The sequence below is a fragment of the Doryrhamphus excisus genome, chromosome 3 (genome assembly GCF_030265055.1).
Source record: "Doryrhamphus excisus isolate RoL2022-K1 chromosome 3, RoL_Dexc_1.0, whole genome shotgun sequence".
Lineage (NCBI taxonomy): Eukaryota > Metazoa > Chordata > Actinopteri > Syngnathiformes > Syngnathidae > Doryrhamphus > Doryrhamphus excisus.
The window spans coordinates 13,722,676-13,749,319 of NC_080468.1; the positions used below are offsets into that span (position 1 = coordinate 13,722,676).

Genomic DNA, 26,644 nt, shown 5'->3' on the forward strand with positions numbered 1-26,644 from the left:
TGATTGCACATTGAGCAAAATAAACACAATAATGCTACAATAAAATAAAAATCGACGAGAATTGATACCAACTTCTACTAAAACAACCCCGGTATCGATATGATCGATATTTGTCTCGACCCGCCCACAACAGCGATAGGGCTTCAAAATAGGACGTGGAAGAGGAATAGAGGACAGAAGCAAAAGCAGAGCCACCAGAATCAAATTTGGACCTAACTTACGAGCCTTGTTTCTTTCATCTTCCTTTTGTACTTTTTTTTGTTTTGTTTTAAATCTCGCCAAAAAACTCGTACAAAAGACGAGAAGAATGCGTCGAGAAACAAAATTATAACTTTGTTGTCATTTGAGAAGTGGCACGCGCTAACCGCCAACCGGACTATTTTAACGTCTTTCTGATTAGCATTAGCATAATGTTTTGACAAACGTTATAAGTAAAGACTTGGTCCCATTTCAAGACATATTTTTGTAATAGTTGTACTAGTAGATTCGGAGAGAGAGAGAGAGAGGGGGAGATGACACCGCTGGTTGGACTGCTGCTGATGGCGGTGCTGTTGCACTTGAGCACCCAGGCTGGGACGGACAGGCAAATCAATCCTGAGGTAAGTCACTACAATATCATAAGGTTATTGTGGGATACAGGGATTGTTCATCATCTATCCACATATAACATCAGGGCTGTCCAAAGTGGTTCTAATATACAGTAATAATAGCATAAACATAAAAAAACAAGCTTACGGGCTAAAACAGACCTAGAGCCGCACTTTGGGAACCCTTTCTCTATAAGAAATTGAATAACAGTTCAACTGTTGCCAACTGTTGCCATCCTATAACTTGCAAGTATGAAAATTTAATCATTTTAATATTAAGTCTTAAATACGACAGCATATTAGGGCTACATTCAAAACACAGTCAGACATTTTGAGGATAAGTCGTAAATTGACGAGAAAAAAGTTGTACATTTATGAGTAAAAAGTTGTACATTTAGAACAAAAAAAAGAAGTAAATTTACACAAAATAAAGTCGTAAATTTAAAAGAAAAAGTAATATATTTATGAGAATAAAGTTACAAATTAACGACCAAAAAGTTGTACGTTTATGAGAGCAAGTTTCCAAGAAAAAAAGGTACATTTCCGACCAAAAAAATGTTACATTTATGTGAAAAAAAGTTGTACATTTATGACGAAGAAGTCATCATTTACAGGAATAAAGTAATACAGTTCTGAGGAAAAAAAACTAATACATTTACGAGAATAAAGTCATAAATTTGTGACTTTTTCTCTCGTGAAGTAAAGTCACAAGAAAAAAAATTTTACATTTGAGGAAAAAAATTGAAAAATTTTTAATTTTTGACATTTACGAGAAAACAATTTATAATATTACTTTTTCCCAAGGCCAAATGTCATATAAGTTGTCTCAGGCAAAGACTTTTTCTCGTAAATGTACGACTTTATTATCGCAAATGTAAAATTTTTTCTTGTAAACCTACAAATTTATTCTCAGAAATATTCAAGAATGAAGTCATAAATTTACAAGAAAAAAAGTCGTACATTTGTATGAATAAAGTTGTAAAAAGTCGCTGAATGTCACATAAGTCGTCTCAGGCAATGCCTGATAAGACTTTTTTCTCGTAAATTTACGACTTTATTCTCAGAAATATATGAGAATTAAGTCATAAACTTATGAGAAAAAGTCAGAAATTTGTACAAATAAAGTTGTAAATTTACAAGAAAAAAATTATACATTTATAAAAAGAAAGTCTTACATTCATGAGAATAAAGTTACGGGATTAGTCATAAAATTTGTAATTAAAAAGTTATAAATTTGCTAGAACAAAATCATTAATGTACGAGAATAAAGTTGTAAATTTAGGAGAAAAAAAGTCATACATTTGTACGAAGTCATACGAAGTCGTACGAAGTCGTACAAAGTCGTACAAAGTCGTACAAAGTCGTAAATAGTCGTCTCAGGCAATGCCTGTTAAGACCTTTTCTCGAATATTTACGATTTTATTCTCGTATATGTAAAAAGAAATTTTTACTCTCAGAAATATACGAGAATGAATTTGTAAATTTATGAGAAAAAGTTGTAAATTTGTACAGTTAGTCATAATTTCATGACAAAAAAAGTCAAATTTTGAAAGGGAAAAAGTCAAATATTCGCAAATTTAGGACAAAATTTGCGTGAATTTGCAAAATAAAGTTGTACATTTGAGGAAATCGTCATGAATTTGAACAAAGTCATACATTTATGAGAATGAGGTCATTAATTTGAGAACAAAGTTGTAAATTTACGAGGAAAAAAGTAAAATTAGTGAGAAAAAAATGTCATTACATACGCCCGCCCTTTTTTGATAGCCGTCTCAGGCAATGCCTGTTATGACGGAGTATTAAAATTATGTCAGATTTTGACAAGAAAAAAAAATTTAATATGAGAAAAAAGTTGTAAATTTACTAAAAAAAAGACTCTGACGAAAAAACTATGACAAAGTTGAGCTGTAGTTTTTGTCTTGAGATGCATACAACGTCTCCACATCAAAGTGGCCCCTTGCGTCTTTTCATTTTTCAGTGTGTGGCCCTCAGTGGAAAAGGTGTGGACAGCCCTGCCTTAAAGGAGGAACCTTAAGCGTTTTAAGACGTGCTTATATATGTATATATAAGTCATAACAGTGCTGTTATAGTCCAAACTAATAGAAGAAGAGAAGCTGGTAGATCATATCAACACAAGTCGCTTGACGTTGGCATCAAACAACACGGGAAGGGCCTTGACCCCGCTTGAGAGGAAGCAGCCCATAATGACGACAACGCTCATGAAAAGGCTGAGAAAGTGCTGAGAATGCAAAAGCAGGGCAGCAAATGGGGAGAAATCTGAGTTTGTGTTGTGGTCGGGGGCCATTTTTGTGGGACTGTTAATATTTAGGGGGGATGGGGAGATGTAATTGTTGACATCTGCCTTGAGTTACAGCTCAGCAGAGCGGGAGAGGTTCTCCAGCTGTGGAAAAACACTAAGATAAGAAGCAGCGTCATGCCGGGTTTGCTTCTTTATTCATCATACGACAACTTATTAGCTTTTTCACTCATTACAGCATGAAATTGCATCATGAAACGTCCCGTGCGGGGACTTGGATGGATGGAGCGGTGGTGCCAAACGTCTTTTGTCATTATTATTCCAGCTGCGCCAGCGCAGGAAAGTTACACGAGTTCGGCTGACCTACATTCAGCTGCCGAATGAAAAGGCACAATTTATGATTCGAATGTAAACACAGCAGCTGGCTCGACACCAAATTCATAAACCAGAGATGACCCAACAGTAAAGTTGGCAAACGTCTGCATTGTCTGCAGTTAAAGCCACCAAGACATACAAAAATCTGCTCACAATCAAGAGAGTGGGGAAAAACCATAACAGTCCTTGGTTAGAGTACGCCTTGGTTAACATGTTTTACTGAAAATGTACGCCAAAATCTGACCTCGGTTTGCGTACACTGTGACATTACTGTGTTATTCATACACTATGTGAGTCCAACTGTGTTTTTTTTGTGTATTAATATCACTAAATGTCCTTGTTAGCACATGGAAACAGGAACCCAAAGTCAGTGACGTTGTCTGTCTGTGATGTCATCAAAGTTGACTCTATAGTTGTTTGCTAACTTTTGCTAACAGTTACGCCACAAGTCTCCAAAAATGTTAAGACTTTTAAGAAAAATTGGGGAAAAAACATGCAGTCCTTGGTTAGCATACGCCCTGGTTAGCGTTACAATTTTGTCTCGGTTTGTGTACATTGTGACAATGTCGTGTTATTCATACCAATATGAGCAATTAAAGCAACAGAGATTCAAAATTTAGATAGTTACTTTTAAGAAAAATTGGGAAAAAATACATGCAGTCCTTGGTTAGCATACGCCGTGGTTAGCGTTACAATTTTGTCTCAGTTTGTGTACATTGTGACAATGTTGTTTTATTCATATATGTGTTTATGTATTTTAATCACGAAATGTCCTTGGAAATAGGAAGGGGAAGTAATTTCCTTTTTGCTAACAGTTACACCACAAGTCTCCAAAATGTTAAGACTTTTAAGAAAAATTGGGAAAAAAAACATGCAGTCCTTGGTTAGCATACGCCCTGGTTAGCGTCAAAATTTTGTCTTGGTTTGTGTACATTGTGACAATGTCGCGTTATTCATACCCGATGTGTTTATGTATTTTAATCACTAAATGTCCTTGTTAGCACATAGAAACAGGAACCCAAAGTCAGTGCATCGCATGTCTGTGATGTCATCAACGTTGACCTTTAGTTTGCTAACTAAAACAGTTTGTCCCTAAAATGTTGCAATATGAACAATTAAAGCCACAGAGATTCAAATTTTGATAGTTACTTTTAAGAAAAATTGGGGGAAAAAAACTTGGTTAGCATACGCCCTGGTTAGCATTACAGTTTTGTCTCGGTTTGTGACCATCGTGACAATGTTGTGTTATTCATACCCTATAATGTTTTTTTATGTATTTAAATCACTAAATGTCCTTGTTAGCACATAGAAACAGGAACCCAAAGTCAGTGACGTCGCATGTCTGTGATGTCATCAACGTTGACCTTTAGTCTGCTAACTAAAACAGTTAGTACTTAAAATGTTGCAAAATGAACAATTAAAGCCACAGAGATTCAAAATTTAGACTGCAAAAAACATGCAGTCCTTGGTTAGCATACGCCTTGGTTAGCGTTACACTTTTGTCTCGGTTTGTGTACATTGTGACAATGTCGTGTTATTCATATATGTGTTTATGTATTTTAATCACTAAATGTCCTTGGAAATAGGAAGGGGAAGTCATTTCCGTCGCTTGTCTATGATGTCATCAACGTTGACTCTCAAGTTGTTTGCTAACTTTTGCTAACAGTTACGCCACAATTCTCTAAAATGTCCAAAAACAGAGACATTCAAAATCTACATAGTTACTTTTAAGAAAAAATGAAAAAAAAAAAATGCAGTCCTTGGTTAGCATACGCCTTGGTTAGCGTTACAATTTTGTCTCGGTTTGTGTACATTGTGACAATGTCGTGTTATTCATGCCCTATGTGTTTTTTATGTATTTTAATCACTAAATGTCCTTGGAAATAGGAAGGGGAAGTCATTTCCGTCACTTGTCTATGATGTCATCAACGTTGACTTTCTAGCTGTTTGCTAACTTTTGCTAACAGTTAACACACAACACGTTTTTATCGTTATACATATAAAACTATTCTAAATGTATATAAGCGACAAATGAATGAACACTTAAGACTAATTTTACTGAAGACGTGATTGTTGACAAAGACGAGATGTGCCAGCAAGATCAACACAGACACCACTGATACTTTGTTATTGTTATCAGTGGTATCAGGTGGTCTATCAGGAGTATGGAAGCTGTTGAATTCAGCATATCGTAGATGCTTTTATTCATTCATGTTCACCGTTTGTTATAAGGGCCACATTGTTTCTATTAATAGCAAATTATAGCCAAATTATGTTTATGTGTTAACTTTGTGAGTGGTCAGCACGTCCGTCCCAGTGCGATAAACACTCTTGACCACCGGATACGGACTCTGAAGTCATTTCCTTTGCTTTGTGGTTAAGACAGGAAGTGGTCCTTTGCTTTTTTACAAGTCAAACAGTTGAAGAAATGATCGTTAAATGAGATCATTTCATAGAAGACTGATGAATATCCAGCGAGGACAGTGATGAGGCTGTGGCAGACGACAAAAGAAGGCACTGTGGCCGTGATTGATGCCATTTTTTTTTTTTGAAAAGAAAGACGGAAAATGAAGGCGTCATCCATGGATATTGGACCGGATGTAAATCATAGCCACATCCATGCACAGATCATGTAGTGTATGAACAATTCTATACATTGTATCAGTAATTCCTTGCTGGGTATTCAACAATCTGATGCTGGTTGACACCAAAAATGAAGTGAAATTTGTATTTTTTAGTCAATATTTTACTGTTTTTACAGTAGTTTATCACAGGCATTGTTGACATCTCAAGTGACATATTAGTTAATTTTAATTACTTTAGATGTTTTAATGTATACAACTTTAAATTTAGATTATAGTATGTATATGGACTTATGCTAATATGTACAAAAAGCCTTGGTGGAAGATACAGTTTATAATTTTATACTAACAAAGCTGGGAATCAGTGGAATAAAGACAGGAAGGAAGGAAGGCTGCTTGGTTTTTTTGTTTTTTTAGAAAGACACACCCCGGTCATAAACGGTGGGTGGCCTGAGGGCAGTATCCCTGACGAGTGATTGATGTTGTTACAGGAAATGAGGTCATATTTAAATCCCTTACCTCATTGAGAAGAACACTGGCAACTTCAACTGTAGGATTAAACACAGTAAATACACAATATACATTCTATAGTACAGTGTGAGAATGGTGTGTGCTGCATGCATACCCAGCATGCATCAGTTCATCTTTCCATTGGCTCAGTCGGGATGGAACAAGTGAGTGTCTTTTGGTACTGACACTGTCACGAGGGTGGGGGAGGGGGGGTGAGAACTGGTCTGGAACCTAAAATGCAGGAGACACTCTCGTGAACAAAAGGTAGTCCAAAAAAATCCCCAAATGATCTTGCTAAGTGTTAGCATGCTAGCAGCTACAATGTTAACATTAGCATACTAGCATTGTCTGCCATTTTTATGACTGTTAACATATGCAGACACTTGGCATTATCATGCTTTGTGTATCACGTTAACATTAGCATTGTTAGCACACTAACGTTAACATGGTAAATTTTTATTGTTGTTTTAACAATAAGTAGAACTCTTTGTAGAACACTTTGAGCATGTACTTTTAGTATATTAGCATGCTAACATTAGCATCAAATCAATTTTGCTGTTTTCTTAAGTAGAGATTTATCTAAACATTTAGTAACCACACTTAATCACATTTCCGCGCCATTTCAATATTTCAGTATTAACATACGCACACACTTAGCACTACCATGCTAGGTGTTGCATGCTAATGTTAGCCTTGTAAGATTTTTGGCCTTTTTTAGATGTAAAACTCATAGGAACACTTTGTGTTATCATGTTGACTGTTATCATGCTAATGTAGCATGTTAGCATTGCTAGCATGCTTACTTTTGTATAGTAGCATTTTTGGACTATTTCAGGAATATATACACAGACACTTAATGTTACCATGCTAGGTGTTGCATGTTAATATTAGCATTGTCGGCATGCTAACTTTAGCATATTGAGCATTTTTTTCATTTTTAGAACTCATAGGAACACTTTGTGCTATGATGCTAAGCTACGATAAAATGCTACTATACTAATGTTAGCATGCTACCAATGCTAACATAGTAGGATTTTCTGCCATTTTTACAAGTACATGCGCAGACCGATGTTAGCATTGTTAGCATGCTAATATTATTGAAGCATTTTGGTCGTTTTCATAAGTAGACATACATATCCACACACTTCATTCTAGGTGTCATTTTACATGTTACATTTCATTGACGCTCCTGCTCATTTTTTCCCTTCATCAATAAATTAATGTTACGCATTCACAGGCAATGTATTCAGACATCATACAGTTTATTATGAAGTCTTTGATGTGTGTGACTGTGCTAGTAAATGGCTAACCTTTTGACTCGCTGGTGTATTTGCTGTGTGACTTGACAATAAAGCAGCCAGGGGTCAAGTACAAACGTTTCCTAGCACCACTTACACATAATTCTACTTAAAAAGGCTTTAACAGTCATCTCATGTGTAAATAGTGACCATTTCCACTTCCTGCCACCTTTCTCAAGTCTCAGCTTATTATGGCTGTAAAAATAGCATCAGTTTGTAAGTGAATAAGACTTTTTTTGTCATGTTAAGGATGAATCGAGAGCCCTTAGTTCAAGTCAAAACAAGTACCCAGTGTCACACAACAGCAGTCTTTTGAGTGAGGTGAAAAAAAAGTGAAAAAAGTTTCAAGTTGAGCCTGAAACAGTCTTTGCCTTATACAGAACAACCTTCATATTTGGAAACACTTTTTTCCTGTTGGATATGAGTCAGTTCCACGGTTCAACTGTCACCATCAAGAAAGCTTTCATGTTAAACCAAGGCTATCCAATATGCAGCCTGGGTGCCATTTGTGGCCTGAGGTTGTTTTTAAATTTGAGAAGAAAACAAAATAAAATCATAAAAGTCTGTATTTTTTAGAAAAATTGGTTTGCAAAATAATGTCAAAATATGATATTTATTAATATTATATATCTATATAAAGTCATAATTTTATGAGAAGAACATTTGCCAAGATTATTTTAAAAGAAAGTTAAAATATTTGGAAAAAGTAAAAAAAAAATTTAATCTTTTTTTGACAAAGCTGAGATGCATTTTTGTCTTATACAATAATCCTAACTAAAGAATGATTCAGTATGAATAAACAGAATATTTTATGTAGTAGGATCATAGAGAACATGTTTATGACCTTCTAAGTACCACTTTTATCATTATTAGAGCCCTCTAGACATGAAATAGCACCCCTATAGTCACATTTACACTCATATTACCCAATATAGTAGTTAGAATCAGAGAAAATAAGCTATTTGTGCTCATGTGTGTTTCCATAAAAGTCTTCCATAAAAGTTGATGGAAGTAGCGCTAGCTAATGTTAATGTAACAGTATTTTAGTACTTCTTTTTGACGTATTTTTCTTGCAGTTCCACGCTACTATGTACCGCATTCTGTTATCATAATTCCATATCCTCAGTTTGTCATAACCTGGTCGACATAACTATCTGTTTATGTTTGCTTCAGATTGATTAGGTCCGGCGCGCAGGGGTAGGCAACCCGTGGCTCCAGTGCCAGGGGCCCTTTTGATCATGACAATCAAAAGTTATTTCTTCGTGTAATTATGATATATCTTGAAGTTCGAAATGAAACTTTAACATCCATTTTTGAGATGCACATTCCGCCATGTTCCCACATGCATGCTTGTCCTATAAGACACAAGACAGTGAGTCTTTATGTCCACTGGAGCCTCAACCAGAAAGAACTCATTGAAAGGCAAAGTCTAAACACTGGAACCTCCACGATTTAGACCAGAAATGTTACACGGCGTTTGCTCCAGGCCAGACTCGATCAAGTGGTATAAGAATCAGGTCTATCAGCACACCCGTGTGAATAAATCATGTATACTGTATGTTTAGTTTAAGCACGCATCAGCAGCAGATGGTCTTTTTGGAGTGGTTATTGACAGGCTCTTGGGTGTGGTCCCAAGTCTCCGGGGGTTTCCATGATAGAGGGCAAAGAGGACAAGGGGTGGAGGCGAGGACAGAGACTTTGAGGTTTGGATGCAACAGGGAAGAATTCCCTTTTAAATTACTGACTGACACTTGGAGCCGCGCTGGAGACATCTGCTGAGGTTTTGTCTGCATGAGTCTCACCCTCTGACACTCCCTTTGGGTCTTTGCTCTCTAAACATTTGTCATCTCAGGCTTAAAATAAATATGACGTGGATAAAACATAAATCATTTTGTTCATGTGATGTTAAATACCCATTTAAATGAGGTAAACAAAACATCGGGATGAATAGGTGTTGGGTATGCTAACGTAAGGTAGCATACCCAATAGGCTAAATCAATACAACAAGCCATTGAGTCCGACAAGCAAGTTCACCAAACTCCCGATCTCATTCCACATCATTAAATCCAGTGAATCTTAGACACCATATAGCGGTTCTTGACGCTAACGTTCTAATCGTACTATTTTAAACAAAGCTGTTTAACAACATTTTGTATTAGACTGCTGATAAATATGTGTACAAATGTCAACACGTTTGCTATTAGTCAGGAATTTATGGTAAATGTCAGAAAACTATGGTAATATTTTCATGTCAATTTTCTTCCACCTGAGTGTACTACATATATAATATAATTATATAATATAATATAATACATATATAATATAATAATATATAATATATATATATAATATACAATATGTGTAAAAGTGAATTTTTTTAAATTCTAATTTTAACACTTTTTTACTTAATTTTTACTGTTTAATCAACATATTAAATTAAATTAAGCAAATTAAATTAAGCAAATTATAATTAAATTAATTAAATTAAATTGCTTAATTTAATTTTAATATGTTGATTAAACAGTAAAAATTAAGTAAAAAGTGTTAAAATTAGAATTAAAAAAAATTCACTTTTACACATATTGTATATTATATATATATTATATATTATTATATATATTATAAATTATTATAACAACAATGCAGATGATTTATGGGTGAAAGAAATACACTTCCCATGATGCTGAGAGTGCAGATTCAGGAAGTACTGAAGCCTTTTAAAGCCTTTTAAAGCCTTTTGCAGCGATTGTCTTTTGATCTGACAAATCTTAAGTACATTTGATCAATTGTAGAATTTCCGCAGATGTGTGTGTGTGTGTGTGTGTACATCTGCCAGCTACTATAAAGTGCCGTCCATCAGTGTGCAGTTGCATCATCCCAATTTCAAATCGTCCATTGCCAGTCCCAACCGGGTCACTCCAGTCCTTTAAGTGACTTTTTAGTACAGAATATCAGCATTAACAATGCCTTAGTGTTATTTTTCTTGGCCTTTCAGTCTGAGAAGATGTGTGTGGGGGCGAAGTGGCAAGCAAAGCCGCTGGCGTGTGTCCACATGTCGAGGCAGCACCGCGGTTAAATGGTTTTTTGCAGGGGAACTTCAGGTCAAGTTCAACCCAAAGAACTCGATGACCACGTGAAATCACACAAGTTGCTGTGACTTCAGTGGTGTTAATGTTTTCACCCAAAAGAGGGAATTTCCTTAGCGGGTTTCTGACTTGGTGGGTTTTGTCAAAAAAGCTGAGTTTCACTAAGATCTCGAATGGCTTTTGGATTCAGTCACTGGATGGAGATATGCCGAAGGGGCTTCACGTGATGCGTTGCTGTGTTTGTTTGGCACCAGAAGGCTTACTTTGCACGCTAGCGTGGAATGTGATTTTGCAACAGCTGCACTCAATACATCAACATCAGGCTCTGGTGATTCAGAAACAACATCAAAACACTTCCTGGTTCAGGTTCAACATAAAAAAAACATCACGTGTCAGTGTTGCAAGGGGTGTTTCTGAAGTCTGTTTTGAGTTGAGTTGAATATTTTTATGAGTAATATTTGCTGTGTTTTTGTTTTTTTTGCAGTCATGGCTGCAACAATATGGTTACCTTCCCCCGGGGGACATGCGGACCCACAGTCTACGCTCCCCTCATTCCATCCCCTCAGCCATCGCCGCCATGCAGAGGTTCTACGGCCTCAAGGTCACCGGCTCGTTTGACACCGACACCATAGAGTAAGACTACAGTTATTTGTCATTAAGTACTGTGAAAAAGTATTTGTCACACTGAAATGTTTGAAATCATCAAAATAATTTTCTATTTCATTAGTCAAACTCAAGTTAAGTTTTTAGTAGACTTAGTAGTCACGCTTCCATTTATGACAGGAAGTCTTCCAGGTCCTGATGCATCAAAACAGCCATAGACCATCACACTACCACCACCATATTTTACTGTTGTTATGATGTTTTTTTTAAAATGTGGTGTTACTTTTTTACGCCAGATGGTACACACTTCTTCCAAAAAAGTTCAACTTCTCTCATCAGCAAAGCAGCTCCCTGACCATCACACTACCACCACCATATTTTACTGTTGGTATGATGTTGTTTTTCTGAAATGTGGTGTTACTTTTACGCCAGATGGGACACACTTCTTCCAAAAAGTTCAACTTCTGTCTCATCAGCAAAACAGCCCCAGACCATCACACTACCACCACCATATTTTACTGTTGGTATGATGTTGTTTTTCTGAAATGTGGTGTTACTTTTACGCCAGATGGGACACACTTCTTCCAAAAAGTTCAACTTCTGTCTCATCAGCAAAGCAGCCCCAGAGCATCACACTACCACCACCATATTTTACTCTTCTGTTTCTGAAATGCCAGATGTAATGGGACACACACCTTCCAAAAAGTTCAACTTCTGTCTCATCAGCTAAGCAGCCCCGGACATCACACTACCACCACCATATTTTACTGTTGGTATGATGTTGTTGTTCCTGAAATGTGGTTACTTTTACGCCAGATGGGACACACATCTTCCAAAAAGTTCAACTTCTGTCTCATCAGCAAAGCAGCCCCTGACCATCACACTACCACCACCATATTTTACTGTTGGTATGATGTTTTTTCTGAAATGTGGTGTTACTTTTACGCCAGATGGGACACACTTCTTCCAAAAAAGTTCAACTTCTGTTTCATCAGCAAAGCAGCCCCAGACCATCACACTACCACCACCATATTTTACCCTTCTGTTTCTGAAATGCCAGATGTAATGGGACACACACCTTCCATACAGTTCAACTTCTGTCTCGTCAGACCACAGAGTATTTTTTCAAAGGTTGAGACAAGCCTTAATGTTTTTATTCAGCAGTGGTTTTGGTCTTGTAACACTGCCCATTTGAGGCAAATGATGCCTGCGGGGTCTTTTGTGACCTCTTGGATGAGTCATTTTGGTTGGCTGGACACTCCTGGGAAAGTTCACCACTACTCCATGTTTTGGCCATTTGTGGATAATCACTCTCACTGTGGTTGGCTGGAGTCCTAAAGTTTTAGAATTGGCTTTATAACCTTTTCCAGGCAGTAATGTTGGTTTGGATTTTTTTTATCCCTTAATAATTAAACAAAAATAATTGCATTTTGCATTGACTAATATTTACATTTATTTGGTGATCTGAAACATTTGAGTGTGACAAAAAAAAAGAAGAAATCAGGAAGTGTGCAAATGCTTTTCCACACTACTGTGTATAATATATTAACACATTACCTTTATGCACTGGTTGTGAAATATACGCAGGGCCATGAAGAGAGCACGCTGTGGTGTGCCGGACAAGTTTGGTGCCGAGTTGAAGACCAACCTGAGGAGAAAGCGTTACGCCATCCAGGGCCTGAAGTGGACAAAGAACGAAATCACATTTTCGTAAGTGGCTCAGAATGTTACATTGAATGTTAAATGTAAAAAATGAATTTCAACCAATAGGGGGCGACATTGAACGTGTCCATTCATTTTCAATGTGAAAAATGTTGCCGTGATTTTTGAATTATGGAATTATGATGTGGGAATCTTACAAAAGAGCTGAACATTTTTTATGTTTGGTGACAAAAAACAACAACCAGTCACGCTATAAAATAAGTGGAAAATGTTCAAGGATTGTTCATAAATTATTGGACATACAATGTAAAAAAAAAACAAGACATTTTTTATGGACTGGTGCATGTCTACATCAGCACCACTGAAACCAGCACTTTTATTTTTCATCCTTTTGCTCCATTTTAATGACGTTCTTGTCTTTTCATATGTTTTATTCTCTACCGATAAAGCTTTACATTTCAACCTGCGTGTTCTTCTTTTGATAGCGTCCTGCATTTTTCCTATATTTTCAAATGTGGGGGGGGGCTGGGTGTGCTGGTAAAAATAACACAATTTTCCCAATTTTCCTTATTTGCCCAATACTTTTAACTTTGAAAAATACAAAAACGTCAAAACAAATTGACAAAAAATAAATGTTATTTATTTAATTAATTATTAATATATAAAATATATTATTACATATACATACATATTTCATAGATTAAAATAATAATAAAATACAAAAAACTTTATACACTGTATAATAAAATCTATTAAATATCATTTTAAATATGAATAAATATAGTAATTTTATATATATTATTTCATGTTTTTATGATTTAAAAATAATTATATAATATATCAAATATATTACTACATATACATATATATTACATATATTAAAATAATAATAAAATACAAAAACTTTATACAATGTATAATAAAATCTATTAAATATCATTTTAAATATGAATAAATCTAATAATTTAATATTTATTATTTGTTTTTATTATTAAGAAATTTTCAGCGTATATTGATGTCTCGCCCTAATTTGACACGCAACATGCGGCACCCCCCAGGATACAGAACTACACCCCAAAGGTGGGCGAGTACGAGACCCACGAGGCCATCAGGAGAGCCTTCAAGGTGTGGGAGGCGGTTACGCCACTGCGCTTCCGGGAGATTCCCTACCATTACATACGGGACAAGGTGGAGGAGTTTGCCGACATCATGATCTTCTTTGCGGAGGGTTTCCACGGCGACAGCAGCCCCTTCGACGGCGAGGGGGGCTTCCTGGCGCACGCTTACTTCCCTGGGAACGGCATCGGCGGCGACACCCACTTCGATGCCGCTGAGCCTTGGACGATCGGAAACCGGGACCTGATGGGTGAGACTTTGTGTTCTTCAAGCAGTACTGACAGGAAGTAGTCCTGGCTTGGTGTGACTTCATTCCTGCAGACGTGCTACAGAAACAGGAAGTGGACTCGTCAAGTCAATGTGCACATGACTTTCAGATGTTTTGGGATATTCTGGCCAGTCATGGGCTTGTTAGTCACTTCCAAATAAGACTAAAAGGAACACAATTACACATCTAACTCTGTCTTTGTTGCCATCATGTGAGGTACACAATGCATTTTAACCTACGAAGTTGCCCAGCATGCCTTGTGGGTTACAAATGATCTATAATATATAAAATATATTATTACATATACATGCATATTACATATATTGAAATAATAATAAAATACAAAAACTTTATAAAATGTATAATAAATCTATTAATAAATAAAAAATAAAAATAAATGTATTAAATACCATTTTAAATATGAATAAATATAATAAATATATATTATTTAATTTTTTTTGTCATTTAAAAAACATGTATGTAACATACATAAAAATATATAATATAAAGTATATAATTTAGAATGAATGTGTTAAATATATAATTATATATATATTATTGCATGTTTTTGTTATTTACAAAATCATATAATACATAATAATAATAAAATAAAAAATATATAAAATGATATAGTTAAGAATGAATGTGTTATATAATTTTATTATTATATTATATATATAATTATATATATATTATTGAATGTTTTTGTTATTTACAAAATCATATAATACATAATAATAATAAAATAATAAATACAAAATATATAATATAAAATTATATAATTTAGAATGAATGTGTTATATTATTTTATTATTATATTATATATATAATTATATATATATATATATATATATATATATATATTATTTAATGTTTTTTATTTATAAAATCATATAATACATAATAATAATATAATAAATATAATAAATAAAAATATATAGTGTAAAATTATATATTTTAGAATGAACGTTATTTTATTATATTATATATATTATTTAATGTTTTTGTTATTGAAAAAATCATTATATAATACATAACAATAATAATAATATAATAAATATAATACATAAAAATTGAAAATGTCAAATTATATATTTTAGAATTAATGTTATATTATTGTATTATTATATTATTAGTATTTTATAACATGTTTTGCATGTGAATACACATGCATGTATTGTATACGTGTTTATTCCTACACCTGCGTCGTCGGGGCTGTGCAGTTCCATTGTTGGTTGCACCGTGAGAAAGGGAAGCGTATCAAAGCGTTCCAAGTGACACTGGACATAGTGGGAAAAAAAAAAGACGTTTGGACTCCCAATTTGCTGCAGTTGTCCACCTTTTTACTTGTCTTGGTGCCAACAGGAAACGACATCTTCCTGGTGGCGGTCCATGAGCTGGGCCACGCTTTGGGTTTGGAGCACTCCAGCGACCCCTCCGCCATTATGGCTCCTTTCTACCAGTGGATGGACACTGAGAACTTCATACTCCCAGACGATGACCTCAGAGGCATCCAACAGCTTTACGGTACGTCAGAAGAAACCTCCATCCGAGTCCCGGGATGAACTTGAACCTGGCTGGACTGCCACTGAGAACCCTTGTCTTCATTCATTTTAGGCTCCGGCTCAGGATCTCATCCTCCGTTTGTGACACCACGTGTACCGACGGAAACAACTCCCGGCTATTCCCCGGATAGGCCTCGCTTTGGGCCGAACATCTGTGAAGGACACTTTGACACCATCGGGATCCTCAGAGGGGAAATGTTTGTCTTCAAGGTACCGCACGCGACCTTCAGAAGGGATTCCTGTCTCCTTAAATTGATAATTGATAGAAAACGTTTTTTTTTCCACTCAGGATAAATGGTTCTGGCGAGTACGTAACCACCAGGTGATGGATGGCTACCCCATGCCCATCGGTCACTTCTGGAGGGGGCTGCCTTCTCACATCAACGCCGCTTTTGAGAGGGAGGACGGCAAATTCGCTTTCTTTAAAGGTTTCGTTTTCACGCTCGTTTTTCGTCCTCTTTGAAAGAAGAATACTCACCGATATTATCTCGTCCCTCAGGTGACAGGTACTGGGTGTTCACGGAATCTCTCCTCGATTCTGGATACCCCAAAAGTATCAAGGAAATGGGGACTGGCCTTCCCAAAGATCGCATCGATGCGGCGCTGTACTACACCCCCACTGGCCAGACCTTCTTCTTCAGAGCTAGCAAGTCAGTCTTTTGGGGGGGCCCAACTGGAAAAATAATTTTAAAAAAACAGCAAAAAAATTAGAAAAAATAGCTATAATTTGATTAGAATAAAGTCAAAATATTAAGAGACAAAATTCATCACTTTAGGGAATAATATGGAAATATTATAAAGGAGAAATCAAAATGGAAATATTATAAACATTTTTTTTTTAAAGTAGTAATTACGGATGTCTGATATTGGCTTTTTTTTTTTTTTTACTAAAAACAATATTTTCCAACTCTCAATTTCCAATACCGTTTAATACGTTTTGGAAAATTTGTTTGCAAAAGAAGTTCAAATATTACTGGAATAAAAACTAAAAGAAAAAAATTGATAAGAAAGTTGAAAAAAAGTGGAAAATTAAAAAAAAAATACAGAAATAGAACAAAAACAGCTGTAATTTTCAAGTCACATAAATATCAATCAATAAATATAATATCAATAACATAACAAAACCCATAATATGAGAAAAAATAATCTGTCATTTTAGGAGCGTAGACATGAAATATTAAATAAAAATATTTTATTAAAAAAATATATATTATGAGAAACAAACAAAAACTTTTGGAAAATTTGATCAGGGAAAAAGTTATAGTATAAAATAAGGAAGAAGTTATAATATTATGGAAATAAAGTCGTAATAGTTTGGAATTAAAGTCATAATATTATGAAATTTGAAAATTTGATCGGGGAAAAATTTATAATATTATGGAAATAAAGTCGTAATATTATGGAATTAAAATCATAATATTATGACTTAAGTCATAACTCCAACAAGAAAATTCATAAGCAAAAATTTGAAATTGTTGCAAAATGTATTAAAAAAACTGAAAAAAACATCTGTAAATCTTTTGAAAAAAATCAAAACTTTTTAACGAGCCCGATTGAGTTTAGAGTTCGTTGTGACCGCCATTAATTTCTGTTTCCTTCTGTTACCTTCCTCTTTTGGAAAAGAAAACAAACTAGTTTTGATGAACATCCAGCAGCAACACAACATTTTGACATGACAACAATTTTAATGAAAATAGACGGAACCAAGTTTGTTTTCTCTGCTGGCGCCATGAACTATAAATATAATTTTTACAAATGCACCATTTTCTTAGAAAAATGGACCAATGTAGAAGATAATTTGCGTCAACATACCCTGTATCGTCATTCAACTCACAGTGGTATCTTTAATTCCCGCAGGTATTACCGTTTTAACGAAGCCTCGAGAAGTGTTGATGACGGTTATCCGAGGCCGATTAACGTCTGGCAAGGAGTTCCCGACAATATCAAGGCAGCCTTCATGAGCAAGGATCAAGGTGAGTGTTTATCTGCACCCTGACGGGCTTTAGAAGTGGAACCCGTTTATGGACTGGTGCATGTCTACATCAGCACCACTGAAACCAGCACTTTTACTTTTCATCCTTTTTGCTCCATTTTAATATGTTTTATTTTCATATGTTTTATTCTCTACCGATAAAGCTTTGCACGTCAACCTGCATGTTCTTCTTTTGATAGCGTCCTGCATTTTTTCTATATTTTCAAATGGGGGGGGGGGGGACTGGGTGTGCTGGTTAAAATAACAGAATTTTCCTTATTTGCCCAATACTTTTAACTTTAAAGAAATACAAAAACGTCAAAACAAATTGACAAAAAAAATACATGTTATGTATTTATTTAATTAATTATTAATATATAAAATATATTATTACACATACATACATATTACATATATACAAATAATAATAAAATACAAAAACTTCATACAATGTATAATAAAATCTATTAAATATCATTTTAAATATGAATAAATATAATCATTTTATATATATTATTTAAAAATTATATAATATATAAAATATATTACTACATATACATATATATTACATATATTAAAATAATAATAAAATACCAAAACTTTATTCAATGTATAATAAAATCTATTAAATATCATTATAAATATAATATTTTTATATATATTATTTAATGTTAGTATTATTTAAAAATAATTATATAATATATAAAATATATTACTACATATACATATATTCATTCATTCATTCATTTTCTACCGCTTTTTCCTCACGAGGGTCGCGGGGGGTGCTGGAGCCTATCCCAGCTGTCTTCGGGCGAGAGGCGGGGTACACCCTGGACTGGTCGCCAGCCAATCACAGGGCACATATAGACAAACAACCATTCACACTCGCATTCATACCTATGGACAATTTGGAGTGGCCAATTAACCTAGCATGTTTTTTAGAATGTGGGAGGAAACCGGAGTACCCGGAGAAAACCCACGCATGCACGGGGAGAACATGCAAACTCCACACAGAGATGGCCGAGGGCGGGGACCGAACCCTGGTCTCCTAGCTATATACATATATATATTACATATATTAAAATAATAATAAAACTCTATACAATGTATAATAAAATCATTAAATATCATTTTAAATATGAATAAATATAATCTAATCTAATATTATTTGTTTTTATTATTTAAAAATAATTATATAATACATAATAATAATATAAATATAATAAATAAAAATGTAATAATGTAAAATTCTATATTTTAAAATTAATGTGTTGTATTATTTTATTATTAGTAGTATTTTATAATCTAATACAATTATTTGAAATTTTATTTTATTGATTAAATATATATTATATCTATTTTATATATTTGATTTTATTTGTTTATTTGTATATATATTATACAATGATATTTCATATATTTGATATTTTTATAGTATTATAATTTAGTGTATATGATCTATATTTGTGTATATGTCGTATGTGAATGTGTATTTGTGTTTTGTCTTGTAGCGTACACGTATTTCTACAAAGGCAATAAATACTGGAAGTTCAACAACCAGATGATGCGCGTGGAGCCCGGGTACCCCAAGTCGGCGCTGCGTGACTGGATGGGATGTCCCAACGAAGACCCCAAAACGGACGGAGGACGCAGCGGCCACGACACGGACAAGGATCGAGACCACAATGACGACGACAAAGACCGAACGAGAGACAGGGAGCGGGAGAGAGAGAGAGAACCCGAGACCAGAGTGGAGGAGGATGCGGAGGAGAAGGAGGAGGATACGGAAGTCATCATTATCGAAGTCGACAAGGAAGGCGGGTCAGGGAGCGGCGGTGGCGCGGCGGCCGTGGTCATTCCGTTGTTCCTGTTGGTGTGCGTGATCGCCACGCTGGCGGCGTTGGTGTTCCTGCGTCGCTACGGGACTCCACGTCGGCTCCTCTACTGCCAACGTTCCTTGCTGGACAAAGTCTAGAGGATAGGGGGGTATCGGGGGAGGGGCGGGGGGAGTTACGGAACGGGGACTGAAGGAGAAAGGAGTGGAAGGAAGGTTGAGGAGCACTTAAGGTTGGAAACCACTGCAAGCGTCGTCACTTCCACGATGTTCTCCGTCCAACACTTTTTAAAATTTTGGCCTTTTGCGGTTTTAGTATCGGCTGACGTCATTGGAGGGCCTCTTTGGGGTTGTCGTTTTTTGAACCTTCTGATAGGACGAGCCAGTGTGAAGCATAAAAGTGATCCAAGTGTCTTCAACCCTTTGGTTATATCCATGCTGATGTTGTCATTATTATTCCCAATATGGCTACCATTGCTGGTGTCTTGTTTTTTTTTGTACATTGTCATTAAAAGGTCCTGCTGGACAGTGACATACACTTTGGAAAGTGGCCTAATTTTATATGTTGGTGAAAACTTGACTCTTTTTATTTCATCCTCAAATGAAAAAAATAAATCAATTGATGTGAAACAAGACTCGGATTTGGACTTCTGATTGTTTACAGTCATCACACCGCCGTGATAACAGTGACACTGCAATAATGCATTGTTGTCATTCAGCCATATTGGAGGCTTTTCCGGTATGAAGTACCTTTTTAAAGGTGCCACAGTATCTCAATAGGATTCAGGTCAGGACTCGGCTAATCCGAAGTCTTCAGAGTCGGTTTCAGTTTGAGGTCACCAACAGATGGCCGGACATTCTCCTTTATCAGAATTCATGGTTCAATTTATCACAGCAAGTCTTTCAGGTCCTGAAGCAGCAAAACAGCCTCAGACCATCATACTGCCACCACCATATTTTACTGTTGAGGTCACCAACAGATGGTCGGACATTCTCCTTTATCAGAATTCATGGTTCAATTCATCACAGCAAGTCTTCCAGGTCCTGAAGCAGCAAAAAAAGCCCCAAACCATTACACTACCTCCACCATATTTGACCCATTTTCTGAAACGCCAGATGTAATGGGAAACTTTGGTTTTCTGGCAAAATGGAGACGAGCCTCAATGTTTGTTCAGAAGTGGTTTTGCTCATGCCACAGCATCTCAATAGGATTCAGGTCAGGACTTGGACTAGTCCAATCCAAAGTCTTCAGAGGTGGACTTGCTGGTCTGAAGAACCCAAGTTGATTTCAGCTCGAGGTCACCAACAGATGGTCGGACATTCTCCTTTATCAGAATTTATGGTTCCATTTATCACAGCAAGTCTTCCAGGTCCTGAAGCAGCAAAAAAGCCCCCAAACCATCACACTACCTCCACCATATTTTACCCATTTTCTGAAAAGCCAATTCTCCTTCAGGAGAGAAGGAAAATGTCTCCATTTGCCTCCATTTATCACAGCGAGTCTTCCAGGTTCAAGCGGCAAAAACAGCCCCAAACCATCACACTACCACCACCATATTTTACTCTTCTTTTTTTCGCCAGATGTAATGGAAAACTTTGGTTTTCTGGCAAAATGGAGACGAGCCTCAATGTTTGTTCAGAAGTGGTTTTGCTCATGCCACAGCATCTCAATAGAATTCAGGTCAGGACTTGGACTAGTCCAATCCAAAGTCTTCGGACTCTGGTGTGTTTTGGATCATTGTCCTGCTGAAGAACCCAAGATGGTTTCAGCTTGAGGTCACCAACAGATGGCCGGACATTCTCTTTTATCAGAATTCATGGTTCCATTTATCACAGCAAGTCTTCCAGGTCCTGAAGCGGCAAAACAGGCTCAAACCATCACACTACCACCACCATATTTTACTCCTTTTCGGAAAAGCCAGATGTAATGGAAACTTTGGTTCAACTTTTGGTCTTGAGGATCATCAAGATGTTTTCTGTCAAAATGGAGACGAGCCTCAATGTTTGTTTAGCAGTGGTTTTGGTCTTGGAACTCGTTTTTGTCCAGTGTATTTCTTATGGTGGAGTCAAGAACACTGACCTTAACTGAGGCAAGTAAGGCCTCTAGTTCTTTTGAGGTTTTTGTGGGGTCTTTTGTGACCTCACTCCATGTTTTTGCCATTTGTGGATAATGGCTCTCACTGTGGTTGGCTGGAGTCCCAAAATTTTTTATTTTGTGTTCAGTTTCTCCATAAATTGGTAATATTTTGTTTGGAATCAGACTCACAGTGTAGCCTTTAGCTTGCTTGCCTCTACAGAAGGTGCGTTCAAGGACATTCGATATGTATTCATGAAGTATTCCCAAAAATATGTCGACTGTGCTTCCATTTGTTTTACTTCCCCAAGCGCATTCATTCCTTCTGATGGTTATTTGACTCCATCTGGTCTCGTCCCGTGTCCTCCTGGACCTCCAGGTTTCTTGCTCCCCGACGGCTCCACTCCGCCTTAGATGGGGCTCGGAAAATGTCAGGCCAGGAACTGGGCTGGAAAATGCCGAGTGCGTCCAAATTGTAAGTAGAAGCAGGGATGAGGATCAGGACGATCGACCCCGTTTCGCACAGCAGGAAAACATATCTCCAGCCGCTACGGAATCTTCTTTAATCACGCATGCTTCCACCCGTCATCAACAAGCAAGTTGAGGTGTCACATGACCTGATGGATGAACATCTGTCAGCCAGGCAGGGAGGGAAGGGACCTTTTTGAATAGAATCATCATCTACTGTACATTCTTAATGGACGCCAGAGAAACACGGCGCCCGCTTGTCTCCTCTTGGCTTTTCAACACTTGGGGCAGGGGGGGGTGTGGGGGTTGGTCACGAGACGTTTTTCATGAGTCGGGGGGTGTGGGTTAAGTTAAGTCACATTTGGAGGACAGGGGAGATGGCGCAGAACATCTGGAATTGCAACAGCGTCCAGGAAGCGTCCACGAAGCCAGATGCCCAGCAGGACCGCGCGTCTATTGATCCTTTGATACGCGTCTAATATCCATAAACGTGTCGTTAAGTCTGGAAGCCATGTTTTCTGGCTTTCCCTGCCAGATTGTGCAAAAAGGAAAGACTTGGTGGAACTGGAGAATAAAACAAACGCACCCCCCCCGATACAACAAAAGAAATAGAGCAAATGCTAGACCATAGACTACACGTCCCCCCCAGAACCTGGCCCCGTGTCTCATCCCAAAAGGTCCAAACCTCAATAACCTCATTGACAAGACTCTTTGTCATTGCAGGACACTTCCTGTTTTAGTTTGAGTCCAATGGTGGGGGTGGGGGGTTTAGGCTTGCGGGTTGATGAGTGGAAATTTCCCATTAGGGGACTTTCTGCTGCGCCTCATAGAAGAACCGCAACATCTATCTTAAAAGTGCAGCAGCGGAACAAAGCCTGCTCAACTCTGCCCGGCAACAAGGATGATGGTATCGATATCAAGCGTATCAGTTCTAGCGTATCAGTTCAAAACGTCCAAATGCACCACATTTTTTTCCGTATATTTAGGACTTTTTTTCTCAGAAATGTACGACTTTTTTTGTAAAGCTACGACTGTTTTTTCTCAGAAATATACAATTTTTTTTCTTGTAAGTTTACAACTTTTTTCACATGCATTAAATGTAGGTTTTTTTCTTGTAAATGTATATCTTTTCTTGTAATTTTATGATTTTTTTTGTAAAGCTACTGCTGTTATTCTCAGAAATTTTCCACTTTTTTTCGTACAAGTTTGCGATTTCTTTTCACATAAATGTACAATTTGTTTTCCTCGAAAATTTATAACTTTTTTTTCTAAAGTATGACTTTTTTCTCTGAAATTTGTGGGTTTTTTAAAGCTACTGCTGCTTTTTGCTTGTAAGTTTACGACTTTTAAGTTTACGACTTTTTTCACATAAATTTTGTTTTTTTTCTCGTAAATGTACAACTTTTCTTGTAAATTTATGATTTTGTTTCTCGTAAATTTATGATTTTTTTCAGAAAGGTACTACTGTTATTCTCAGAAATGTTCCACTTTTTTCATGCAATTTTACGATATTTTTCACATAATTGTACAATTTGTTTTCCTCGAAAAACTTTTTTTTCTCGTAAATGTATGACTTTTTTTGTAACGCTACTACTGTTATTCACAGAAATTCACTACTTTTTGCTTGTGAGTTTACGACTTTATTCACTTTAATTTAAGATTTTTTCACATGAATGGAGGCTTTTTTTTCTCGTAAATGTACAACTTTTCTTGTAAATTCATGACTTTTTTCTTGTAGATTCATTTTTTTCCCGTAAAGCTACTTCTGTTATTCCCAGAAATGTACCAATTTTTTTAAAGCAAATTTACGATATTTTTCACATAAGTGTACATGTTTTTCCTTGAAAATGTACATTGTTTCCATCAGATTTTTTGCTTGTAAATTTAGACTTTTTCTCATAAATGTATGACTTTCTTTTTTGTAAAGCAACGCTGTTTTCGTCAGAAATGTACTCCTTTTTTCTCGTAAGCTTCTTGTAAATTTAGGACTTTTTTTTACATAAATGAAGGCTTTTTTTAATCATTCATTTTATGACCTAATCCATAATTACATTATTTTCCCCCCCCACAGAATTACACCAATGTGCTAACCTTGAGCAAATGAATGAATGCCATAAAAACATGATAAATGTTGACTAAAAGTTATAAAAAGTCTTTGTAAGCTCCATTGGATTGATTTCCTGAAGCCGCCCAAATGGAATAGTCCATGCTTAGCTGGGTGGGTTGGGTGGGTTGGGTGTGTTGGGTGGGTGCAGTCTCCCCGAGGGTGATGTTAGGTATGATAGCGTGGGTGCAAGAATCGCAGGTGCGAGGAAGTTGAACAATCACCATGTGACTTTTTCATGTGATGCGGTTGCGGTTTCCCACGGAGGCCGGCAGGAAAGCACCTCCTCCTTTCGGAGCTGCTGATTCAAGCCCCGCAACCCCCCATCCTGAACTTCGCCGTGTCAACAATGGCAACTCACAAGTACAAATCCCAACTACCTGATGCAGCAACACTCTTCCTTCACTCCAGCTGGCCACATCTGCTTCCCATAAGATGTCACTGCAACAAAAAACACAAAGTGGGGGGGAGGGAAGGGTTAGTTTTGGACTCTTTGATGGCGTCTCGGCTGGTGTTTGCATTGAGGATGTGCAGGGAAATGGAGGAGATGAAAAGGAGGCTTTCGTGGTGGACAGGAATGGGTGGGAGGGGAAGTGCTTACAGCACCAAAACATTCTGCTTTTATGGCAGAAGGAGTACTTCTTGCTCAGCTGGTCTCTGAACCAGATGCAGGGGGTCTGCTGCTAGCATGAAAACATAAAACGGTCTGCTTGTAGCCATGTTTTCCTTGAAGGGGTACATCATTCATTTATTTTTATGCTTTCTTCCCCGCCATTTTTTTGCTTAATTGTATTTTTAATTGAATAAAAAAAACCACAAATTAACCCCCTCGGGTAGACTTTGGACACCCTTTACTTACAGCCTCAGCCATATTTGTACATACAAACCAAAATGGCCGACTACTTGAAGTGGAAGAAGACACAAACAACTTCCAACGGTAGATAGCTACATACTATCATTGTTACCTAAACCACAAAGCAGAGAAGTTTTTTCTTTATATTTATTTCTTTGTGCTTTTTGTTTGATTGACAAAGCATTTTTAGACGCTTTATTTTGAAACTTCCTGTGGAACCGCTAGTCCATGTCGGAAGGCGGAAATGGATGACGACAATTGACGCGATAAAGATGTGTGTGAGGTTCAACGAAATAAAAATAATAATAAACCTCAATGTAACGTGTGGAACACTCAAAGATACTACAACATAATTTAGCTTGAGCGATAATGTAAAGGACGACAACATAATGCGTTTTGTGTCCTCCAAGCGTTATTTATGTTGTTTATTTTGGCGCTTCCTGTGAAACCGGAAGTGTATGTCGAAACAATAGCGGCTAAGGAACTCTGAGCAAGATGACGAAAATGGACGGTGTAAAAGGTAACGACCTCACTGAAATAAAATAAAACTTTAAAGTCACTCATTGAACATTAAAAGATACTTAGTATCCTTTAATGGAGCAATAATGTAAAGGACGACGACATCATGGATTGGGTTTTACTTAGTAGCATTATTTTAGCACTTCCTGTGAAAGCGGAAATATGTCTGAAGAATGGTGGCAAATACTGAGCTTGATGGCGGGAATCGACACTTTGGAAGTCACGAGACTACACGGGTAAATGTGGTGAAGTGAGATTCACTAAAATAAGAAAAATAAACGTCAAAGTTACTTATGGAACACTTAAAAGATAATAAAGCACACTTTAGTTTGTAAAGGACCACATTACGTAACAAGGGTTATTTTATTAAGCGTTTTTTGGGTGCTTTCTGTGAAACCGGAAGTGACTTTTTAAATAATGTCGAACACTTATGCTAACCGTCGACACGGGAAATGTGTTAGATTCACATAAATTAAAAACTACGATTATCTAACACATCAGTAGTGTAGTTTATGGATAGAATAACATAATCCGGTAGTATTAGAAGAATAACAAATCCTACCAGTCGTGTATAAATCAGTTTTGTTGACTTTACACATTGTTGCTAATGGCCACCAGATAGGCTAAGCTATTTGTAGCTCTACTTGATGAAGATGGTGAGGAGGACTCACCAGTCCTTGGATGCCAGACACATGGACTTGCATCAGGGCACAAAAATGTCCCGCTCAGCGAGCAAAGGGCTGTAATTACATAGAAACTCTGCTGAGGTTTGCAGGATGAACGTCAAGAGCAAGAGGAATGACCGAGGCAAAGAAAGGGGCAAAGTCATGATTTACAGAGAAGGGATAATAGCATGGCAAAGAGATCAGGTTCAATACGCTCATACCTGTGGCGGGAAAAACGGGATTTGA

At 36.6% G+C, this 26,644-nt stretch overlaps 2 protein-coding genes and 1 long non-coding RNA gene across 5 annotated transcripts in view; 1 reads left to right on the forward strand and 2 right to left on the reverse strand.

Moving 5' to 3' along the window:
* The window catches only part of trim110 (tripartite motif containing 110), a 36,406-nt gene extending 23,186 nt beyond the window's left edge, over positions 1-13,220 (reverse strand). For 2 of the 3 annotated variants that reach the window (XM_058069113.1, XM_058069114.1), the window contains exons 1-3: positions 12,856-13,218; positions 6,427-6,542; positions 6,321-6,349 (exon numbers count right to left, since the gene is read on the reverse strand). The gene's annotated coding sequence lies outside the window, so the exon portion shown is untranslated. Of the gene's footprint in view, positions 1-6,320; positions 6,350-6,426; positions 6,543-12,855 lie in introns of all 3 variants that reach the window. The other variant, XM_058069115.1, reaches the window with a different exon arrangement.
* mmp14b (matrix metallopeptidase 14b (membrane-inserted)) lies at positions 156-20,350 on the forward strand. The gene is made up of 10 exons (XM_058069112.1): positions 156-599; positions 11,180-11,328; positions 12,886-13,008; positions 14,019-14,326; positions 15,710-15,871; positions 15,962-16,119; positions 16,199-16,337; positions 16,409-16,559; positions 17,767-17,882; positions 19,393-20,350. Exons 1-10 carry the CDS (start codon positions 513-515, stop codon positions 19,854-19,856), a joined length of 1,857 nt encoding a protein of 618 aa, XP_057925095.1. The 5' UTR covers positions 156-512; the 3' UTR covers positions 19,857-20,350.
* Positions 13,972-26,542, reverse strand: LOC131126500 (uncharacterized). Its single transcript, XR_009129172.1, has 4 exons — positions 26,405-26,542; positions 24,742-24,802; positions 16,388-16,582; positions 13,972-14,402 (listed from the first exon to the last, which is right to left on the reverse strand). It is a non-coding gene; the product is annotated as an uncharacterized LOC131126500 (long non-coding RNA).
* Between the last annotated feature and the right edge of the window lie 102 nt (positions 26,543-26,644).

Coding starts and splice junctions, on each gene's coding strand:
- mmp14b (XM_058069112.1), top strand. CDS start 513: ATGACACCGCTGGTTGGACTGCTGCTGATGGCGGTGCTGTTGCACTTG. Junction 600..11,179: donor ACAGGCAAATCAATCCTGAG/GTAAGTCACTAC, acceptor TTTTTTTTGCAG/TCATGGCTGCAACAATATGG. Junction 11,329..12,885: donor TTTGACACCGACACCATAGA/GTAAGACTACAG, acceptor AAATATACGCAG/GGCCATGAAGAGAGCACGCT.